We start from the raw sequence: 22,344 nt of genomic DNA on the forward strand, positions 1-22,344 counted from the left end.
TTAGTGGCCTAAGTGACATCACATCTAGAGTACACTTACTCATTACTTGGATTGCGAGGGTGAACTGTTATTCGACGTTCGTGCATAACCACCATCATAATCCTCAACACGGACCGTGTGAGGCAGGCTGCCCTGAAGTCATGCAGCTCGGTAACGCATTGCGGCTGTGTCTCGTCTTCCGATATGTAGGACAAGCATCCAGAGTTTTCTCGGCAGCAGCAGTTCTCCTCCTCGGTTGGCATTACCTCGCACCGATTGCAGGTACACCAGGTGGAGACGTCGTCCATGTGACTAGGCTCAGGCTCTTGATCTGGTGATTTGTCCTCCCAACTGACGTCCGAAGCCCCATTGTTTCTGCATCTTTTTCTTTCAAGTAATTCCGCCTCGGAATACTCCAGCTCGTACTGGTAGGGCTGTATTGTTGCCATTATGCGACAAAATTAAAATAGATAGTAATGATAGTACTAGTATCTGTTTGCACGGACTACGAGCAATGAAGATAGCTGAACAGAGCAGAAACGAGCCACAGAATACACAAAAAAAGACAGTGAGACGATTGAAAAAGCAAATCTGATGTTGTCTGCTAAGAAGCGGTGCAGGGGACATCCCTGTGACCCGTCCCCATACATAATGTCACCATATATAATGTTGCCAATGGCTTTTCCCGGCGACATTATGTATGGGGACATTATTACCTGATGCCCTTTTCATCGCTGATAATCCCCCCCGTAAACTATGGAAACATTCAATTCATTACTATCTCTAGCATTTTCAAGGGACCATCCCGTTAGACGAGAACATTTCTTTTAAGTGAAATACCAATATTGTCTTCTAAAGAGGGATGTCTCATTTAGCCAACAGATGTTTGAATGTAGCACTTTCATGAACAAAAACGTCCCTTCTTCATTCAGCCATCAATTTTTACGTGAAAATAAATTTAGGTTTATTTAAAAATAAAATATCCTGTAAGGAGGCAATTCAATCACACATAATGTTACCCTTAGCAAACCATGGAAAGTGCAAATACATGTGTATTTCACACCGGCCCTAGTACATGTGGAAGAAAGTACGTTGCTGTGTCAGTATGACCACGTTTCAAAGATATTGAAAGTTGGCTAATGCAGCCTGTTAACTGCACAGTCAATTACTGGCAACACTTTTTATAGGACCTAGTAGATTAGATATTTACGGAACAGTAGATATATCAATGGCCGTATTAGGCAACCTTCAACCGCTTTTAAACGTGTCATGTTGAGACACCAGTGCACTAATTCTTCCACGTGTACTAGCGTTGCCGTGAAATAAGACACATCTGTGTCATTTGACCTACTTGCTCAATGCTCCTGTGAAAGCGAAGTATCATGAACTTAATGTCAGGTTGATGTCACACTGGAGCAAAGTTGCCCCTTTCATCCCTGAGATAGACTCTTCTATGCCAAGTCGCCCAGGTGACACCAAATTTGGAGTAGAGTCAGCTGGTGGTCGCTGGTCTGGACTCTAATACACACGTGCCACCACACAAGGATTCAGTTCCTGCCTCTTCATGCTCTATTAAAAGAGGCCAAGCAATACATCATCTGTGCACTCGTACACATTATTCATAGACGCATATCAATAGGCACCCTTGTACCCGGGGGCACTGTTGCACGGCGTCAAGATGGGCGCAGCCTCTACGAAGCTCGTCTCCTGTATATACAAAATCATTAGCTCCATGAAAACCCCCCATATACACAACTATAGAGAGCCCTATGGGAGGAGGCGTTAGGTAAAAGGCTCACAGATCCCCGGTGGAAACGTATTTTCATGCAGAAAAAAGGCCTGTCCCTGAACAACCGACTACGCCTCACACATTTTAAATTCCTACATTATGTACACTACTCCCCGGCAAGATTACACCGTTTTTACTCAGATAGATTCTCTTCATGCTATAGATGCCACAAGGAGGGGGCAGACAATTTTCACTTGGTTTTGTGCATGCCCCTATATACAGCAGTTTTGGGGGGAGGTGGAAAAAGCAGTAGTTGAAATGCTACCTACCTCGCGTGGGTATTCGCCTGAGTTGTGGCTACTGGCTCTGATAGAGGCCGGCCTCCGGGCAGAGAGGAGGTTTCTTGGCATGGCATCAGTGGTGGCCAGATCGCTTATTGCCAGGGCCTGGGGTAAGCAGAAGGCCCGAGCTTCCAGGTATGGCTGAATAGCATGAACATGTGCGAGTTGAGAGAATCTGCATTTGCCATATCGCTACCAGCCAGTAGCAGACCTCTTGACTATTGGGCCCCCTCAGATCCTATAGGTTTAAGAACATTGTGGGCACTGGCTCCCCATGAATGAACTTGTATTGCCAGTCCTAACTGGTCACTAACTAATGGTAATATCTGCACACTGTAAATAATTGCACCGTGCTTCCCATCGAGAGCGATCAATTGATGTAACAAATGCTGGCAATGTTTGTACCCTTTGATGCGCCCTTAGTAGTAGCACAAGGAATGCACCATTTGGGTTGTTGGGTGCAGAGACGTCTTTATGGGAGGGCAAAAGGGGCACGTGCCCCGGGCTCCCACCATGGAGGGGGCCCCAAGAAAGAGCCTTATTATTTTTTTTTTAAAGTCAGTTTCCCCAAGTCAACAAAATTAAGTATTACACATCAGGATTTTCTATGGTGTGCTGCTATGGCTAAACCTACTTTCTGTCTGTTGTGACAAGCACATTTTGTTCTGATCTTTTCTTCCTGTAATGCTATGTTCACTGTGGTATGCATAGTTTACGTGGCACAACACCTGTAGCATTCTCACCTTTCTGTGGGGATTAAATTGATCATGTGCAATAGCCAAAGTTGAAATACATATTGATAAATTTGAGTGTCCCAATGGTTCAGAGGATAGCTCATTTGTGTTAAGCACTCATTGCAGAGATCTGCGTTCATATGCAAGATTACAATACCAAATTCCAGCAAGGCCGACTTAGCGTTTCGAATGTATGAAGTTGTTAAGCCTGCATGTATATGTACTTTGTTATATAGCACTCCAGGTGTTATTATCACCAATGTACCTGTACTAGATAGCAGTTGCTATATAACCTAACATAGTGTCAGTCTGGTGAAGGTCTAGAAATTGGTTTGTTTAGATGAGGAGTTGTAAAACCTGGGTAGGCACCTCCATTGATGACAATAAAGTGTTAGAGGTGTTTATGTATCCAAATTCCAGACTGTGAAACCAAAGCGCTCATGCTTGGATCCTGGCTTTATCAGCAGACGATACAGTGATCCTGGACAAATCTTATATCACTGACAGTACTGTACTGCCTTCTATGAAAAGGTTTGGTTCTCACATACTGGTGGCATTGTTTGGCCAATTACCTGATCTTTCCTATCATGTAGGCCATTGGAGTGGAAGGGGTTCTAGACAGAAGAGAGAAGACCAGATATTGCAGGCTTCTTAAAAGCATATTTTAAGGTCTGCTTATGTGACAACAAACCGGTTTGCTTTTTCGTACAATTCAAAGGTTTGTCTGCCGGTTTTAAATACCATTGCACATGCCTGTGTTTGGGGTGTATTTAAAACTTTACAATACAAAAGAGAAACCTATCTGAAATATTTTAAAATCTCATCCATTAGTATGCTGGTATTTATATACTTTCCTTGATGATGGAGACAATGAAGCTAGAATCATTCCCATTTTGCATAATAGGTTTCTATAACTTTTTGTTTTGTAAATTGTTTATATTGGGTTATGTGATTTTCATATTTTCCAAGTCAGTTCTGTAAAATGGGTTTATTTTAGTTTAAGGTAAAAACTAGAAAATAAATTGGGAAAGAGCAGAAATTGCAGAGTAGGTACGAATCCCAGGTTCACCTCTTAATGAATGTGTGATCCTGGGTATCTCATTTAATCTTGTATTTCCTAACCTGTCAAAATTGCAAGTCCCAAAACCTTTCAAAATTGTCAGCCCTTCAGAGTGATTTCGTTCTCAGGGTATGATCTTTAAAAAAGACTCACCCATGGTTTCACTGGCTATATATGGAGTTATTTTCTCTATAATGATAGTGCGCATTGATATATTACACACCACAGCCACCAGTTTCTTTGCACTCGAATGGCAACACTGCTTGAAAACCATGTCCCGCTTCTAATTTCAGTCTGTCTGATACAGACATCTTCCTGGTATCTTGAAATAGTCATCCACTGTCTATGCTATGGTATGTGTAGTTTTATCCTTGTTTCCCTTGGTCGCCTGTATCCATGCTTGAGCACTTTTGCTGTCTCTGAGGCAGCTAATCTGAGTCGTTTGACTATTTTGGATTATTTGTACGTTTGTCATAAAATCTGTGTCCTGCAGTTATACTATGTCCAGTATACCTTCCACGTGGCTGCTATTGATGAAATGTTTGCTGTACCTGTGCTTGAACGCAAGTACCCTCGTCGTAGACTGCTAATGTTGCCCTTAACATGCTACTTGTGTATCACTCTGATTACAACAAGAATATAGAGGGTAAGGTATCTGAATGGGAGTTTACCATGCTTATTTTCATCTCTGTGATGTAGCATATCAACCTATGGGTTGTTATCGTGATACCGGGTGCGGCGCACTAGATATTCTATATCCATGAATTCCCTAGGTCTTTTGGAGAGGGGCCCCAGAGGTGTCCGTGCTCCGGGCCCCCAAAGTTCTTAAGATGGCCCTGGTTGGGTGGGACGTGGCGGTGGAATAGGCCTTGTGGCCCCGGGGTGGAAGTTTCTTGTTTTGTACTTATTGTATCTAAAACTAATAAAAAACAAGTTTACATTAAAATATATATATATATATATATATATATATATATATATATATATATATATTTATTTATATATAGGCAACCTTGCACCCAGTCTTGTTAAATGAACATCTTTACGATCAGAACAAAAATAGACCTATGACTCTAGACGTATATAGCAGACCCTTGCCTTGCTTCTTTGCCGCAGCATTTCTTTATACACAATATATTCATTTGTCATGTTGTTGATACTTTTTAATTCAGCTGAGGGCGTCATGGCTTTCCTTCTGTTGCAGGTGTTGCAGCCTCTTCCATCATCTCATCTAGCGTCACCAGTAGCACTAGCACCAACACGCTACCTCCCATCCATCAAGCACAGAAAGGTAAGAGCATTGCCAGCAGCTGGAAGGCATTGCTAAACTACTGCTAAAATAGTGATAACATGACACTGAATTACTGATAAACTACTTATGAACTGCTGCTACGATTACAACTACTACTACTGCAGAAGAACTCCTGGTGAACCAATGTCACCTTGAAACAGAACAAAACGTATTGGTCTAGTATCAAAGCCAGACCGCTGTAGATGCACTTAGAGGAGTAAGATGCAAACTCAATGACTTATACACAGTAGCAACCCTTTTCTTTCTATATCCCATATTGGTATTCACTGAAATATGCACTATTAGCACACAGCATTCACTATTGGCAATCTCTTGGGCACACAGAATAATTAGAATGCAGTCAATAATCTCTGTTAGTGACCGCAAAAACAATGTACCCATCTTGACACATCTCATATACTGATAATGCTATTACCATAATGTGCTAATTGCCTTTTATTCCTAGAGAGGCATCTTTATCGCTTTGGACAATTGGCCTTGTTCCAACTTATGACCGTCAGCTTCACCTCACTCAAAACTTGGGGACTGATAAACATTGCAAGATAGAGTGATCTGTCCCTCAGTCTATAAGGCTTAATTGTTGGACCCTAGAGACAGGGCCCATTGTGGTCCATCTCAATGACACACTCAAATAAACCTTCACACAACCATTATATGAAGAACACCCTTATGATCGGACTTCGTAGGGTTAATCTTCTTGAGTTGACTCACCTGATACGGGACATCAACATCATCCTCTAATCATCATAGAATGGACACAGAACATCAAGAACCTTATCCTGATGGATGACAACACTACAAACATGCTGTTTTCAGCTAAGAGCAGACTGGAACTTTGTTCGTTCATCCTAGCCTTAAAATCCACCAACCGGGCTCATCGAGAGCCTCCCAAACTACCTTTCCCACACCTGAAAAAGCACCCATATACATGCCTTCTAACACCACCTCCATCACATCAACCTCTGCAAAGTCACCCAGAGCTCTCTACACAGCCTGGAGCATCTTTAGCTTTATCATATACCCTGATCCCCGCATGTCCACACCCGTGGCTTGTCCAATGGCCCAGTGCTGGATAGATCTTGGGTTCTCCCCTCCAGGTATAACAAACACCCAAATGTCACCACCACAAGTCATGTAGAATCATGATGGCACACAGGACTCGGGTACTTATGGACTGCACTCATAAACACCACAACGTCCACACCTGCCTCTCACTCTAACCTTCCATCCATCCCTCGCCACCATTCTTTTTTTTCTCCAGAACCATGCACCATGAAGTCTCCAAAACAGATCAAGTGTACCATACAAGATCAGCTTTGAATACATTGGGCCTCATTATAATGTGAGGCACCGGCACCATTCATACCGTACTGCTGATTTACGAGTTCTGCTCGCGGGTGCTTGAGAGCCCGCCAGGTCTGACCTGGCGCGCTGTGCGCGCTGTGCGGCACACGCGAGCAAAACTCGTAATTGCACCGGCACTGTTATCAAACAGGCACGACTTCCGCCAAGCTCGTAATGAGGCCCATTGTGTTACAATGTATCATAGGCTGAGAGGCACACACTGGTTTCAATAGCAGTCATCCATGACCAATTGCACCCTTCCTGTTCGTCTCACACTGTTATCCTTATAAACAAGATCAGGTTCACATACTTACTGGCAACAATGCTCTGTCAGTAAAATGACCCCCACAGTGTTTTTTTGTTTCATTTCAGACACTAAATCAGACACTAAATCTGACTGGATAGTCTTTCCACACCTCATCTAAAGTCTTTTTTAAGGGCTTTGCATTAAGTATGATAATAAAAGATGGCGCTTCGCTAGGGCAACACCATATCAGCTTGTTTGGGGGAGGGGAGTTCCAACTAGTATGGCATCATCCAAGACTTGACAATGTTCATCCATTTCAGAGCACGGTTGCAACAAAACGTCAAAATATGGGCAAAGGAAATAACCGCCAGCACACTTCAAATGTGGGGAATATTTTGCAGTTCTCTAAACATATGACAGCAGAGCTTTCAGAACATGTGATTTAAGGGGAATGGTATATTAAAACCTGCACATTTATTTACACATGTGCTCACATTTTGTGTAGGGCTATGTAGGCTTCATCGGCAACTTATTTATGTGGCTCTTTCACACGCATCCAATATATTCAGAATTATAGGGTAAAAAAAACTGAAGATTTTTCATTTTTAATAAAGTACATATTTGTATATAAAATAATGGTATAAATGGTTAGGAAGGAGGAGTGATGCAAGTCAATATCGGACAGTATGGGCCTCATTACACGGTATGCGGTAACCATGGCGCTATTAGCGTCATGGTTGCCGCCGGTATTTTACTGTGTCCGCCTGGTGGATGGCGGAATTACCGCCCTACTCCAAGGTGAGCGGGGCCGGTAATTCCCCATTCACCAAGGCACTTCCCCATTCCCATTTTTGCCCCCATAGGGCTCAATGGGAATGGGGAAGGAGGTAATTATGGTACCGCAAATTGTGGTACCGTAATTAGCACCAAGGTCCCTTTGCGGGCCCGTTCCTTAACGGCTGGTAAAACCAGTCGTTGAGGTCAGGTCTGGCAAAGGGACCTCGAAGTAAGGTGGTAAGGGTTTACCGGTACCGGTGACCTTACCGGTAACGGTAAACCCTTACCGCATACTGTGTAATGAGGCCCTATGTCTTTTGCTGTTCAATATAATAACGGACAATCACACATTTATTTATAACCTTGTCATGAGAGGTTCCCAAACACGTATGCCATTTGTTTGTTGTCCAGGTGCTCCAGTGGATCTGAAACAGACGTGGGGGGATAAGGGGGCGGGGGATTTTAGGTTACATTGAAGAAAGGAGACAGCTTTGACGTCGAGTTGGATGCATGCAGACTGGAACTACCCTGTGCTCTGCGGGCAAGGCTGTTTCTATATTTTATTTGTTGATGGGTTGTAGGCGTTTGGTCGTCATAGGATGGTATATAGGTTTGTTGTGAGGTGTAGTGTGTCGTTTGAAGTCTGGGGATAGAGTTCTTTAGATGTTAAAGGTGATAGTCTAGGAGATTACGGCAAGCCCAGTAGGCGGCTTAGAGAGTGCATGTGATTGGTCGGTGATAGTTTACTGGGATTGTGCCTTGGCTAGTTAGGTATGTTAAAAAGCCAGATCTTTGAGGTTTTCTTGGAAGTGAGATGATCCTGAATTGTGCAGGTTCCCTTTGTGATGGAGTTAGCTCTGAAGGCTTCTATGGGCAATGCAGACTTCTTTGAAAGGGATCCTTTTTGACCGGTCGCTAGAGGAGTGATATTAGAGTTGGCGTTGTGTGTTCACTCCCCTGGACTGCAAGAACCAATCTTGCTGCTGCGTTCTGGATACATTTACATTTTTTGGTAAAATAATCTGGCATGCCAACATATTTGCTGCTGGCATAGTTGATTCTTAATAAAGACCATCTATATGATAGGGAGTTTCCTGTGTGGAAAGGTAAGGAAGAGCCAGGTGTGCCCAATGAAGCATGGGTGATACAAACATGTATTTACCAGTGGGTTAATTATTGGTTCAAAGGCAAATTCATTCTCCATAAGAATCCCAAGGTTTTTGAGGTTTCCAAGGAGGTTTCCAAGGAGGTACCTGTACACAAGGGTCATGATTTTTCTATTGGCCTGGTTTAGTATTGTTAGTCATGCATGAATTCATTTGAGTGAGGCAGTTGGTGAGGGTGGTGTTTGTGTTCTTGTTGGTGGTCATTTTGACAATGATTTGAGTGCCATCTGTGTAATTGCATCAGGTTAGTTTGGTGAGCCTTTTGAGTGTGGCCATGGATATGTTGAAAAGCAAAGGCAGTAAGCTGTATCCTTGCAGCACTCCACAGATCATGTTGCCTGAGTTCGAACTAAATATGGGTAGGCAGGTAAACTGAGCTCTTCTGTATTCAGGGAAAATCTGATACATCATAGTTCCTTCTTGCACAGTTCTGCCTCTTCCGCCTTCATTATTAGTGATGTGCGGTTAATGGTGTTGAAAGCTTCTTAGAAATCTTAAAGTATGAGCACCATGGTATGGTTTATAACTGCATTGACTTTATGATTGTCGCAAATGAATAGAAGTGCAGATTCTGTTTCCCTCATTGGTGTGAAACCTAGTAGTGCATAGTCCAAGATTCTGTTGGACTCAAAATGTCCCCGGATTTGACAGTAAATTATTTAGCCTTCCAGGGTTTTAGCTGGGTAATGGTATATTTGAAATGGGTGGCAGTGTGTGGGGTCAACCACATTTCAAGTTTTCTTTTATAGATGTGTTATCTTGAACATTGATACTGATATTTTATTTCTATTGCGCTCGTACACAAGTGTTTCAGAGCGCGACAAGGCAAGGGAGGGGAACAGGGGAGAATAAAACAACAATCTTACGAGACCCAGTGACATTGAGAACGCGTAAGTGCATGGGAGAGGGGGAAGGGAAAAGTGCATGGAAGGGGGGAGAAGTGGAAAGTCCGAAGCAAAGGAGAAACAGATAAATAATAATAAATAAACAAATAAATAATAAAGGCAACAAACAGTGGTAGTGCAGCCAGAAATTGGTAAGTGCTGGGTTTAAGGCAGCAGACAGGGTAGGTCTGATAAGTGCAGGAAGAAAAAGGGGGGGGCTGTATGGGTACAGATACAGACCCCAGTGCAAGTGGTGGCCTGGAGGCAGTGCAGTAGGGTGGCAGGGTGAGCAGATACCTGGGCCCAGAGCAAAGAGAGTGGCCAGGTGCATGATGTCAAGAGAGAACAGATCAGCAGGGGAGAGGGGGAGCGAAGGCAGAAGAAAAGACGAAGGTCCTCAGGTGCTTCCGAACCCGGAGGTGGTTCTCCTCAACTTTTAGAGTTGCAGGGAGGCTATTCCAGAGGGAGGCCCAAGCCGAAGACAGAGATGTACCCCCAGCTTGTTTCTTTTGAAAAACAACTGACCCTGAGGGAGTTAAAGGTAGAGGAGAGAAGAGCTTGAGAGGGCAGGTATTTGCGGAGGGATAGCTGAGGTATTTTGGACCCAGCCCCCAGAAAGCCTTGTGGACAATGCAGAGGGTTTTGAATTTAATTCTTGCATCCACTGGGAGCCAATGGAAGGATTTCAGAGCTGGAGAGATACAATACCAGGTCTTGAGGCCAAGGACAAGTCTCGCAGTCCTGTTCTGTATTAGTTGCAGAGGGCGGAGAGTAGAAACAGGTAGATTTAGAAAGAGGCTGTTACAATAATCCAACCCATAGAGAACTAGAGCTTGGGAGACCATGAGCTTCTGAGGGAAAGGGAGGAAAGGCAGAGTATCTCTGAGGAGGTGCAGTAGGAAGTTGGACTTTTTAGAGACATCAGAAATGTGTGCGGAGAAGGAAAGTGTGGAGTCAAAGATGACCCCGAGGTTGGGAGTAGGAGGAGGGCCAAGGGAGGCCGGCCAGAGAATGAGTGGAAAGGATGGTGAAGGTGTGCCGATGAGGATCTCCGTCTTGCTGGAATTCTTACAGAGATCACTGGTGGCACGCCAATCTTGAATGGCAGTTAGGCAATCAGAGATGAGAGAGGGAGAGGATTTGGCCGAGAGCAGCCTAAAAATGAGTTGAGTGTCGTCTGCGTATTACTGGAAATTTGAGCAGAAAATGGCAATGCAGTGGGCAAGAGTTGCCGGATATTGGTTGAAAAGCCAGGGTGAGAGGTTAGACCCCTGGGGAACACCAGAGGTAGAGAGGAAGGTAGCTGATAGGAAGGACCCAAGTTGGACCTGGGAGGGTCGATCAGAGAGGAAAGAGGTCAGCCAGGCCAGAGCCTGATCAGCGATACCCAGGTTTTCATGGAGACGGTTTAGCAGGATGGTATGGTTGACTGTGTTGAAGGCAGAAGAGAGATCGAGAAGGATGAGGACAGAGGGAATGTTAGAGTCAAGGTTGGAGAGGAGATCCAACAAGGTTGGAGTAGTACCATCTTTGGTACTACTCCAGTATCCAGTGAGGAGTCCATAGGCTCACTCTAGAAATAAACTGGGTGTTCCCTGACAATGATAGCTCTATAGATATGCGAGGGACAGGGATCTGCTGAGCGCCTGTTTTGATGCTTTTCTTCACCAATTCAGAGACCTCAGCACCAGAGATGGGCTTCAGTTGATTTAGTGTTGTGGTTGTGGGAGCAGTTTCGTTAAGAAGGATGATGGTGTTCCTACTGATTAGTGCTAAGCATATTGCTTGATGGATGGTTTTTTCCTTGTTTTGGAAATAACTGGTTTTGAGAGGGTGTAGGTGTTCTGCTGCAGGATGTAGGTTTTCTAATCTCCTTAGCGACTTTGAGCATTTCTTTCTGCAAGTTGCTTGACATTCTGAAGCATTCAGCATACTGTAGTGGCTTAGCCAGTAGTTTCAGATCTGTCACCGGTAGGGTGCTTTCTCATGCTGATTCTAGTATTTCCTCCATACTTGTTCTAGATCCAGTTAGTTTTGTTCAGGGTTCATAAGTTAGGAGTGAACAACCTAGCTGCTTCTTTATTCTCTGATGATAAGAATTGTTTCTTAGGTATTTGGATGTCCAGGGTCCCTACAATCTGGTTATGGGGCATCTCTGCTCGATTCACTGAGAACCAGTGATCTGCAGGTGGTATGATAGGCTTGGTGCCCTCCTTTAGCATTGCAAATTCATCTGGGTTGAGGGTTTTCTAGCTTCTACTGGTGATGCTTGCATGTTCTTTCTGAGTAGGGAATGTGTGTTGGTGCATTGATCACAAAGGCATACCATGAAGTGGTTGCTCTACGGAGCGTGGATTGAAGAGACTGTAGTCATCGGTCCTTCACAGAAGATTGCATCCATCCAATGTATGCCTGGCTCAGTTCGTTTCCCCTTTGGCTAGCTGTTCAATGTGACTGCTGGACATGTTGGTACTCAGTGATTTTCACAGAAATGTCATGTTCTTCTTCAAATCAAATATTGAACTCTCCTAGCACAATTAGGTTCTCATGTTCATATACGAGTTTGGCGACTGTGTCTGAGAGCCTTTCTGCAAAAGTGGGGTTGTATGTGGGAGGCGGCTACTCATGAAAATAACAGCACTGATGACAAGAAGGGTTTCCTATTATCTAACCTGAATCTATTTTCTATGTTTTAAAACCTTTTCGGTTGTAGAAGTATCAAAAATAAACAAACATGACGTTTATTTGTAGAGCGCACGTTCAACCATGGAGAGGCATCTTGGTGCTATTGACAGATAACATGTTTGTTGCTACTCAACCTAATGGTACTCATTTTATCAACCTCAGAAGGATGAAGAGCTGAGTGGGCCTGCCAGGTTTCGAACCTGTGACCATGTGGTCAAGCCCAGGTCCCTGTACTGTATGCATTAGTCCACTGAGTCACAGACCCGGCAATATTAACAATTTAGTCTTTTGTTTAGGCATGAGAAATGCACTTTCCAAGCACTAGCATATTGGAATTAACTGGCCAATGATGGAAGCAGGTGCAAAGTGGTGGGGGTACCTCGGCATGTGATAGGAAGCTAAAAGAGTTTCCATGATGAGGTGCTTTGGGCGGGGAGATGTAGTAACTGGGTGCGACTGGCCATAGGTTATTAGCATGCCCATGGGCAGTCAATGGGTGGGCATATAACCAAACAACACCTTCAAGCTTTGTGTCCCTCCCCATAAGCCTTTTCTCCCTATCTGTACTCGAATGCAATAGTTTTGGTCTATAGGTGGCTCTGACACCTAATAACCAAAACCAAAAAGCGATTTAGCTAGAGACACCATTTTTCAAGATTCAAATATTGTGCCAGATTCACCACACATTTGTGTATTGCTAAGCATTCATAAGCATAACTTCTGAACTGTGAATTTCCAGGCAGTGTTCCAAAGGAGACTTTGCAAGTGGCACATGAATGTCGATCTGCAGTGTGCAACTTCCCACTAGTTTTGTATATTTGCAAAAACAGTGATGTGTCTGTGGGCTGGCTCAATATTATTCAATCGGTAATTCAGATTGGACTATGAGGGCATTGTCAACCTATTGCAAGTGAAAGCACAAGCCACACAGGAGTTTTTAAAGATCCCTGTGTGGCCTGTCACCCGAATGCAGCATCCCTCACGCGTCTTCAATTACTCTATATTAATGGTTTGCCCTACTGAAAGAGGAGAAACAGGCCTCGATCTCAGCCACAGTGAGGATAGTGGAGGTATAAATAATGCAGGGAATATTCAGGTAGGCTGCTTCCCCTGATTGTTTAACCTCATTTGTTTTACTTTTAGCACTTTACTTTACTTTCTTTCAGTTCCTTTTAGGTTCTGGTTATTTTAACCGGGACTTGGCGTTTGACTGGTTGCCTGCAGCACAATTGTTATTTTCTGAGTTATTTTAATTAATTTCATTTTCTTGTACGCCGCTTGGGCGGAGAGTGCCTGGCCTCATTGGACAAGCTGCAACGTTGCTAAGCAGCAATGTCTTAATAGAATCGCGTTCCTTATAGGACACAGTCTTTCCTTGCTACTCATACGCAGCTGGCTGGGAACGCCCATTTTGGGGCTAGTCTTCCCGCATTGCCATAGTCCCTTGGATATTCAGGTAGGCTGATGCCCCTGATGTTTTAACCACATTTGTTTTACATTTAGCACTTTACTTTACTTTCTTTCAGTTCGATTTAGGCTTCAGTTATTTTAACCGGGCCGTGGCTGTTGACCGGTCGCCTGCAGCATGATTGTTATTTTCGTTGTTTTTTAAATTAATTTCATTTCCTTGTATGCCGCTTGGGCGAAGGATGCCTAGCCTCATGAGACATGCTGCAATGTTGCAAAGCAGCGGTGCCTTTTTAGAATCGCGTTCCTTATTAGATGAAGTCTTTCTTTGCTGCTCAAATTCAGCTTGCTGGGAACGCCCTTGGCAAAACCATGTGCCTTATTAGTCAGACCTATGCACAGAGGCGCAGCGGACGAGCGCAGCGGGCATGCACTCAGCGCGCCGAAGTTGTGCCTAAATTAAGCCCGTTTTTGCTTGTCCGTGCGCACTCTGTGCCGTAGACTAACTGTAAGGAGCTTAGTGCTCGCATCATATGGCATAAACGGAGGCTACTGGCTTTAGCACCTCCAAATACGGTACTGCCTTTCTCTGACTGTCCGATAGTTTCTCCCTTAAAAATCCCTCCTAATGTGTTGACGGGGTTACTTATAAACACCCGTTCCCTGGCCAAACATACAGCTGCTTGTTTTGATCTGCTTGCTGACTTTGCTCTGGATGTTTTATGCATCACAGAAACTTGGCTGAATGATGCCTCTGGTCCTGTGGTGGTCCAGCTCTTTCCTGACCCTCAAAGCACTCTCTGACTGGATCGACTTTCACCTGACCCTGGTGGAGGTATTGCTGTGATTGTGAAAACTTGGCTGGGCGCCACTGTTGTGCCCTTGCTTCATTTTTTAAAGATGGAAGCGCTTTTAATAACAATTGTTATCTCGGTTCAGCTGAGCCTCCATTTTCTGGTGATATACCGTCCCCCTGGAACAGATCATCTTTTCTGTGGTCAATTGTTTGATTTTGTCACAGATCTTGAAGTTAAATGTCTGCATCTAGCCATCACTGGTGATTTTAATCTTCACTTTAATGCCCGACCCACTACTGCTATTAAGCACTTTTGTGAAACTATGAATGACCTGCGGCTGGATCACTTGATTACCGCCCTCACCCACCTAGCTGGCAATGCACCTGATCGCGTATTTGCCAGCGCTGCCCTGGTTGCTACTTTCCCCCCTTTTCCCATTCTTTGGTCTGACCATATGGTTGTTCCTTTTCTTATTCAGGCTCAGATTCCTCGCGTTAATATTGATTGTAAATATCAGCTACGTCGGAACTGGACATAGTCTCCAACATTAGGGCACATTGCCTGGCCTCAGACACTATTAATTTTTCTGTGCTGACCAAAATGTTTGGCCTATTGGCCGATACATTAGCCCCTCTCGCACTTCGTGAGCAGACAGGCCGCCCTTCTCAGCCATGGTTCACAGATGAGTAAAAAAGTCTTACGGACTGCGAAACGGCAGGCTGAGCAGAAATGGCGACGCACCTACTCCGCCTGTGATAAAGCTGCCTTTGCCCTGACTTGCAAATCTTACCATCTTGCAATCCATGTGGCCAAACTTACCTGCTATACTCAAAAGATTGAAAAAATCTGCAGATCGCAAGTTCAAATATCGCCAGAATCAACTCAAACTTTCATCTTTCGGAATTCAATTATTTCAATATCATTAAATTGACTAATGACATTGTCTAGCTATAGTGATAACAAGCACTGGCAATACCAGCAGTTTTGGTTTCTGTGTAGCCATGGGATAGACATTTGCCAGGCACTGCCGTAATGGTACTAGCTGGCCATTAGTGGTAGTAGCTGAAAAATGGTGAGAGTATATCTGGCCATATCACTCCAGTCCGGGTGGATACGTGGATATCAGGCTTCAGCACGTGTGTCCTGCAAAGAGTATGAAGGAACACAGAGAATGGACACTTTGGTAGCAGGGGACGGCACTCGATCTTTCGTTGCCTAGAAACGGCAAGCCATAGACTTCAGGAAGCAGTGCCAGTATGCTTCAATGCCACTCGGCAGCTCCTTCTGTGTGAAACTTATTTCTTAAATTGTTAGTGATCAAGCATCAGCCCAAAGGGAATCACACAGATGGATTGATGACTTTTGAGATAGGGATCAATGAAGTGAAATATGAAAGTTGTCAAATATCAAGGGACACTTTTTGGGACGGAGAGAAAGGACCAGAGATAATAAGGGAGCGGTGGGAGCATACATCCAATTTGGGTGTTCCTGAGTCTGTCTTGAAAAGGTCAGGAACAAACTTGATCTTATGAATGCTTTAAAGAAAGGCAACAGCAAGCCAAACTACAAATTACTCTGTGTCCTTACAGAAATCAGAAAGCCCAAGTAGACGGTAAGACCATGGGCGTAATTTTAGGGGGGGGACAGGGGTGTTTGTTCCCCCAAACTTTCATGGCACACCATTTTGTCCCCATTCATTTGGCTGGGGCACCTTTTCTTCAGATGTCATGTCCCCCACCAACATTTTCAGCAAAGTTACTCCACTGAGTAAGACTTTTGAAGGAGCTGGCTTTGCCAACTTTCAGCCAAAACTAAAAACAAGTTATTATTATTGTTATACTTCTGTTATTGGATATGTGCTTTTGTGAATGAGAATCAGTCTGGCTGGGCATATTTTTCGCTTATCAGACCTGCATATATTTCATTAATCTGCTGTGTATCAATCTTATTGTAACACAAATTGGGCAGAGTAGTCTCGAGTATGTGTGATGCTTCTGGACGCAAACCCGGCACAAACTTCATTTTGCATTAGGCTTTATACCTGGCGCAATTTATTCTATTTCAAAGTGGGCAGTAAACCCCTTTCTACAAAGCTATGTGTGGTAGCATAATGTATGCACAGAGGTATCACAGACTAACTTTGTGGCTCTTTTGCATGGGACAACCCCCCCATATAAATGATCTCCTCCACCAGAACATTTCGTAATACAGAAAATGCACTGAGTGCCCCCGAGCCAGGACAGAGGGCACACATTTTAGCCCACCTAAGGGGTGGTTTAAAATAGTGATATCCTTAAAGGAGGTCTGGTGGTCTTTGCTGGCACTCGTAGTGAGTGGTTACCATCAAAGAGCGCATCCGTTCAGGGATTTCCTTATATCATTCACCTAAAGAAGTGCAATGGGTGGGTAAACATTCTCAAAGCAGACCACACCAACACTGCTCTAAAACAACACACTGGTACACTACGGTGCCAGCGCACACTATTTTGACAATGTCATAGCGATGTACCATTACAACTTTTATCAGACTGCTACAAGCCCGGTGTTGCACAGGTTGTACCCAACAAGGAATTACCTTAAACTTAAAGCAAATTTGACTTGCCAGTATTCCAGATATTGTGGGTGTAAGTGAATGGGTGACTGAGTGGCAAGTGAATGGACTTTGCACAGAGTCCAGAATACAAAGCGTTGCACTAGTCAGTCCCGTCTATTGAACAGGACAGCCATCGCTTACACCTCCTCTTCTGTGGGAATAAAGTGTAGGCCATGATATAAAAGCTTTACATAAAAGAAGCCCAACCTAGAGTCTACATTGATATGGAGAGCAATGGACGTTTACAAAACTGCCAGTGTTTGTGCAGAGAAAGACGGATACAAAAACTGGAAGTGGATAGCAGACAGTAGGAGGAAAGTGTAGCTACGGCCACTTTATTAGTCGAAGGCATCACATTTCTGGATTCCCTCAATTCAGCTCTAGCGAGATTGCCACGGAGTTTAGCAAATTGAGAGTCCAGATAGATGAATGCAGAATTGCACATCCTCTCCATAGGGTTAAATGGCACCTGTGGTTTATGGTGAATGAAGGGCCGGCAATGAATATTATATAGCACATGGCCATGTGTAACACAAGATGTCTAAACAGCAAAATAGTGGGAGTGGGGTTACCTCATTAGCTCTTCTATGAAAAGTCATGCATCAGGTCTTCCAGCACTCTAAGGAGCTACTGAGAAATGATTGCGTTTCTAGGTCTTCTGGAATTCGGTACGCAGCAAGCTTTTCTATACTTTTTTGCCAGAAGAGGGCTAAATTAGAGCATGTATATCGGATGAAAGAATTTAAAGCTGAGGCAAGGAGAAGTTATTGATATTATGTAAGAACGGGGAAACGTTCAGGACGTTTACTTCTGGGGAGTTCCAAGCTGCCCAAAACGAGGTCGGCTTAACTGTTCCAAGCCAGTCACTGATCACTTCCAATGGGATTAAGAGAACTCAGTGACTTTCTGTGTCTAATTAATCGGCTTTAATGTGCCAATGATTTGCTTATTCCATTATATATTCATTCCACAAAAGAGGCACCTGTTCTGTATCATATTGCATTACTTTCAACACAAGCTGGTACAGAATGTGACTTGTTTTCTACCATGTAGCATTGGCTGCTCATAACCAGTTGTTTCTCCACTATTATACCCAGCTTCACCACAGACCTACTACAACCAGAAACACTCTTGCCATTTCCATGCTTATATGTTTGATTGTCATCACCTTCCTGCTTATAATCATCAGGAGTATAATTTCATACAGTTTGCACTTACCCATGATTCAGATCGCTCTAAATATTGGTGTACCTGTGTCTCGGGAATGTGTGGTTTGTCGAGTGTGCCTGGGGTAGTAGGGCTGTGTGGTGGATCAATGGCATGTAGTATCTAGTGTTAGAGGGGTGTGTGATGTAGGAGGTGTGGAGTGATCTCAAAACCCTCAAACTTCACACTTCCCGATTACTGCTTCATTTTGGGATTTGGCCGTCCACATCTTATGCAGTGCCTAGTAATAGGTATTGGAACATAAAGCCTAACCACTCTTAAGAGCCTGATGTTGTGTACTTAAAACATCAACAACAAAAAATAAGAAGGTTTAGGAAATTGACACAGGAATGTATTTAAAACTGTACACCTATTTATTTATTTTCCTGCTAAATATTTATGAACTCCATAACGCTCTTCACTCTCTGGATATTTACTAGACTACCAAATAACTCAAAATGTGGGTTTGACGGAGCAAGGAAAGGTGGTGGCAGACATTTACCTGTAAAGGAAGGTGCTAACAAGTTATATTGATGAACGGCGAAACCCAACAAGCTCAGCAGAATCCCATTTTTCCTGGATGGTTACCAATTCCCTAAACTAGGGCATCTCTTCGAAAGATATTCAGAGTAGATCCAAGAATGCTTTCCCTGTACAATGGTGAAAAGAGTGTTTCTCAGACAGTAACTTAGATGGAGCGCATAAGCCAGGCTTCTGCGGACAGGTCTAGAAGCACATTCCATCAGCCTTAGGCATGACAATAATTGCTAATTTCTATCTCCTACATAAGCATGAGTTGGAAAATGATTGGAATGTTGGAAGTGAAACATTATGTCTTTTGCGGCTTTCTTTTTTGGCCCAAAACCGAAAGACATAAAATGCTTCATATATCAAAGGTGTGGGCAGGTGAAGGGAAGAACAAAAGATGGCGTTATTAGCAGCTGATGGGACATGAAGGCTGCTCACCACAGAGCTTGCCTTGCCAACCCAAAAAAGTTCAACAGTTAAAGAATACAAGAGCTGTTTTCGGGTCGGAGACAAACAACGCTGTACAAAAGTTACAACTCTGAGCATGTTTTAGGTGTTTCTGGGAAATAGACACAACCACCTGTAGTTGATAAAGTAGTACTCGTTTGGTAGCATATGAGAGGTGGTTACCAGGTTACCAAAGGGCACCCTTCCCGTCCAGGTTTCTTTCACTTTTATAATTTCACATGAGGCTCGTCCCATTACTCTAATCAGGACACAAGCTAGAAGGGTATCCCGCGATGTTACCGAATAAAAAAAAAAATGAACAACATTTTTAACAAATTATGTTTTACCGAAAAATACAGATTTGTTTAAAAAATCTATATATATGGGGGTGGGGTAATGGGTTAAAACGGGTGGGGTGGGGGTTGGGGTTATAAACAAAGGTAAACAGGGTGCTTGAGGGGGTGACCCCCCACATTTATGTTTTAAAATCTGCATTTTATCATAAAAAATGTTTTGTTAAAAATGTTTTCGTTATTTATTTATTCATTGATATCACATAGATCCGCTAGTAAGAGCATATAAAGTGATACAATTCCCTAAGGGATCAAGTATATTAAGTCACTATTATTTTGGGGCATTAGTTATTTAGGATTTAAGCCTCACTTTTCAGTATCACTATCCATATATTACTTCAATCTCTTGGAAAAAAAAGATATAATTTAATTAGGCATTATAAAATTACCAAATATACTCTGTCACAGCTATTCCGGGTGGTAAGGGGTTTCTCATGTTTTCCGCTGGCAGGTGGGTACTTGTCGCAGTGTGGCTCTCGCCGTGCTTTGCTCTCGCCGTGCTTTCTGTGCATTCCTTTGGGCACCCTAGGCTCCTGCAACCCTCTTCCGGTTAAGGGTCGTCAGCAGCCTTTCCTTCCTGTGAAAGTGGGTCAAAGGCCACGCCCCCTAAAACGCCTATCTGAGGTTTTGCCTTCATGAAATTCTCTTTGCCCTCTGCAGCGCTGACTCAAAACCGTGGGTCGCAAGGTTTCAGTTGGGTGAGTACAAGGAGGTGTTGCAGGGAACACATTAGGTGCACCTAAACACAAAAGAAAAAGCTATGTATAAATACTACCATATGAGTACTTTTGTGGTATAAGGTAAAATAACTTACATGACAATACTCTCAGGGACAAAAACCGCCACATGGGTAGGCAAAGGTGCACACGGAACGGAACCTGCCAATCACACAGCAACACAAAAGGCGGTATCCGCAAAGGGTGGACACATGTGATACTTGGCAACCACAAGCCAGGGGCTAAGTAGGAGTAATTATTGCTGGACAGAAAATAAAACATTGGCAAGCATGCACCTGCAGACAGCCCCACCACACCCAATAAACAAGAGAGAAACAAAGAAGTGGACCAGGAACACGCAGCCACAAACCCCGCTCAAACAACTGGCAGCCAAATGGAGCTCGGAAAAAGCAAGAACATCCTTGCCACACAGACACTCAACAAAGGAGTGGACAGGAATGTAGAAGGGATCAGGATTTCGAAATAAAAATATGCTCCAAGGAGAACAAGCCCAGAAAATAGGGGTTCAACGCAAATCAGTGTCAGATCAAAAAACTGGAGTACACGGTCAAACAGTGGACTTTCGGCGACAGGGGTGCACTGCAATAGAGCTGCCACAGGAATGAGACCGCACTGAGCAGTGTAACCCAAATCATTACAGAGCACAGCAAATTCAAAATGTAATGGCTGCTGCAATCCGAAAATGAACTAGCTTGGAAGAGAATTTTCAAATACAGCCTTAGGGGCGGAGTCATGGAATATTTGCTCAGTTCAAAGTGACTTTGCACTGCTGAAAAGTGTCTTTGCACTGCCGACACAAACCTTGATTCATGGAACTATGCAAAGTGTATTTTTGCAGCGCAAAGTCAGTGCAAAGTAATTTTGTACTGCAAAAATGATCACTTGCACTGACTTTGCATTGCAAAAATACGCTTTGTACAGTTCCATGAATCAGGGATTGTGTTGACAGTGCAAAGTCACTTATCGGCAGTGCAAAGTCACTTTGAACCGTGCAAGTATTCCATGAATTGGGCTCTTAATGGTTCCAGATTACTGCAGCAATAAGCAAATAGTTATGGAAGCAAATGTAACATCGAAAAGGCTACAACGCACAGCCACTAGTCGTTGGAACAAGCACTAAGAACGTGAATCCTAAAATCGACGTGCCAGGTGACACACCGGTCTGGACAACACCAAGAAACCTGGCTGCCAGTATCCAGAAGAGAAGCAAGCCCTCAGCAGTGTGTGCCATCAGGACTGTGACATGGCACCGCAGCAGATGTCTGGTGTGGAAGCAACATAATGGTGAGTATTCCATTCGGTTTTCTGGGGATTTAGAGGACTACGGTCTGGAGAGGACATGTCCTGGATTGGGCTATTCTGTTGGGTCTGGGACCTGGTTGTGGTGTATGTTGCAGAGGAAGTATTGTCGCGTCTCCGTTCCTTGTAACTCAATGAAGTTGGGTGACGAGTTTGCCGCTGGGAAAGTCTTGCGTCCCGGAGACTCAGATGACTTACTCCACAGTTAGTATACGTAATTAGTTGGGCTGGTATTCTGAAAACCTTTTTGGCGCAAGTGTGGGAATCATATAAGTCTGCATTCAGATGCCTTTTTCAACCCCTTTGCACAGTTGCAAAAATAAGCGGGCATTTCTGCACATCCTGAATCCAGAAACAGGATGCCATTTCAAATGAGTAAAAACATCAGATTTCCACTGTGCCTTGAACTGGCACAGGGGGATGGAGGCACAGGTAATAAGCGGGTAATTTCATTTTTATTTTGTATTTTTAGCGATAGCAAGAGAGAGCCCCCAAATTAAGTCCCTGATTTCTGAACCTAACATGTATTTCTTTAAATGCAAGATCAGCAGTATGAGCCACTGCTGTACCACGTGCATTTATATCCCCCAAACAGGAATTGAAATATGTACTTTCTTTTTGAGGCATTTGAAATCCTTAAGGGCATGCCATGTGAAATATGCTCCCGGCACCAATCTGAGTCCTGAGATGCAGTCATACATTGGTGTCAGGTGCATAAC

General features: G+C 43.7%; 1 protein-coding gene across 4 annotated transcripts in view; it reads left to right on the forward strand.

Moving 5' to 3' along the window:
* EDAR (ectodysplasin A receptor) overlaps nucleotides 1–22,344 on the forward strand; it is a 552,426-nt gene that overhangs the window by 445,691 nt on the left and 84,391 nt on the right. For all 4 annotated transcript variants that reach the window (XM_069636867.1, XM_069636871.1, XM_069636869.1 and 1 more), the window contains exon 6: nucleotides 5,048–5,134. In XM_069636867.1, the coding sequence (XP_069492968.1) occupies nucleotides 5,048–5,134 (87 nt within the window). The remainder of the gene's footprint in view (nucleotides 1–5,047; nucleotides 5,135–22,344) is intronic.

Source organism: Ambystoma mexicanum, chromosome 7p, assembly GCF_040938575.1.
Source record: "Ambystoma mexicanum isolate Mex_15411 chromosome 7p, UKY_AmexF1_1, whole genome shotgun sequence".
Taxonomy (NCBI): domain Eukaryota; kingdom Metazoa; phylum Chordata; class Amphibia; order Caudata; family Ambystomatidae; genus Ambystoma; species Ambystoma mexicanum.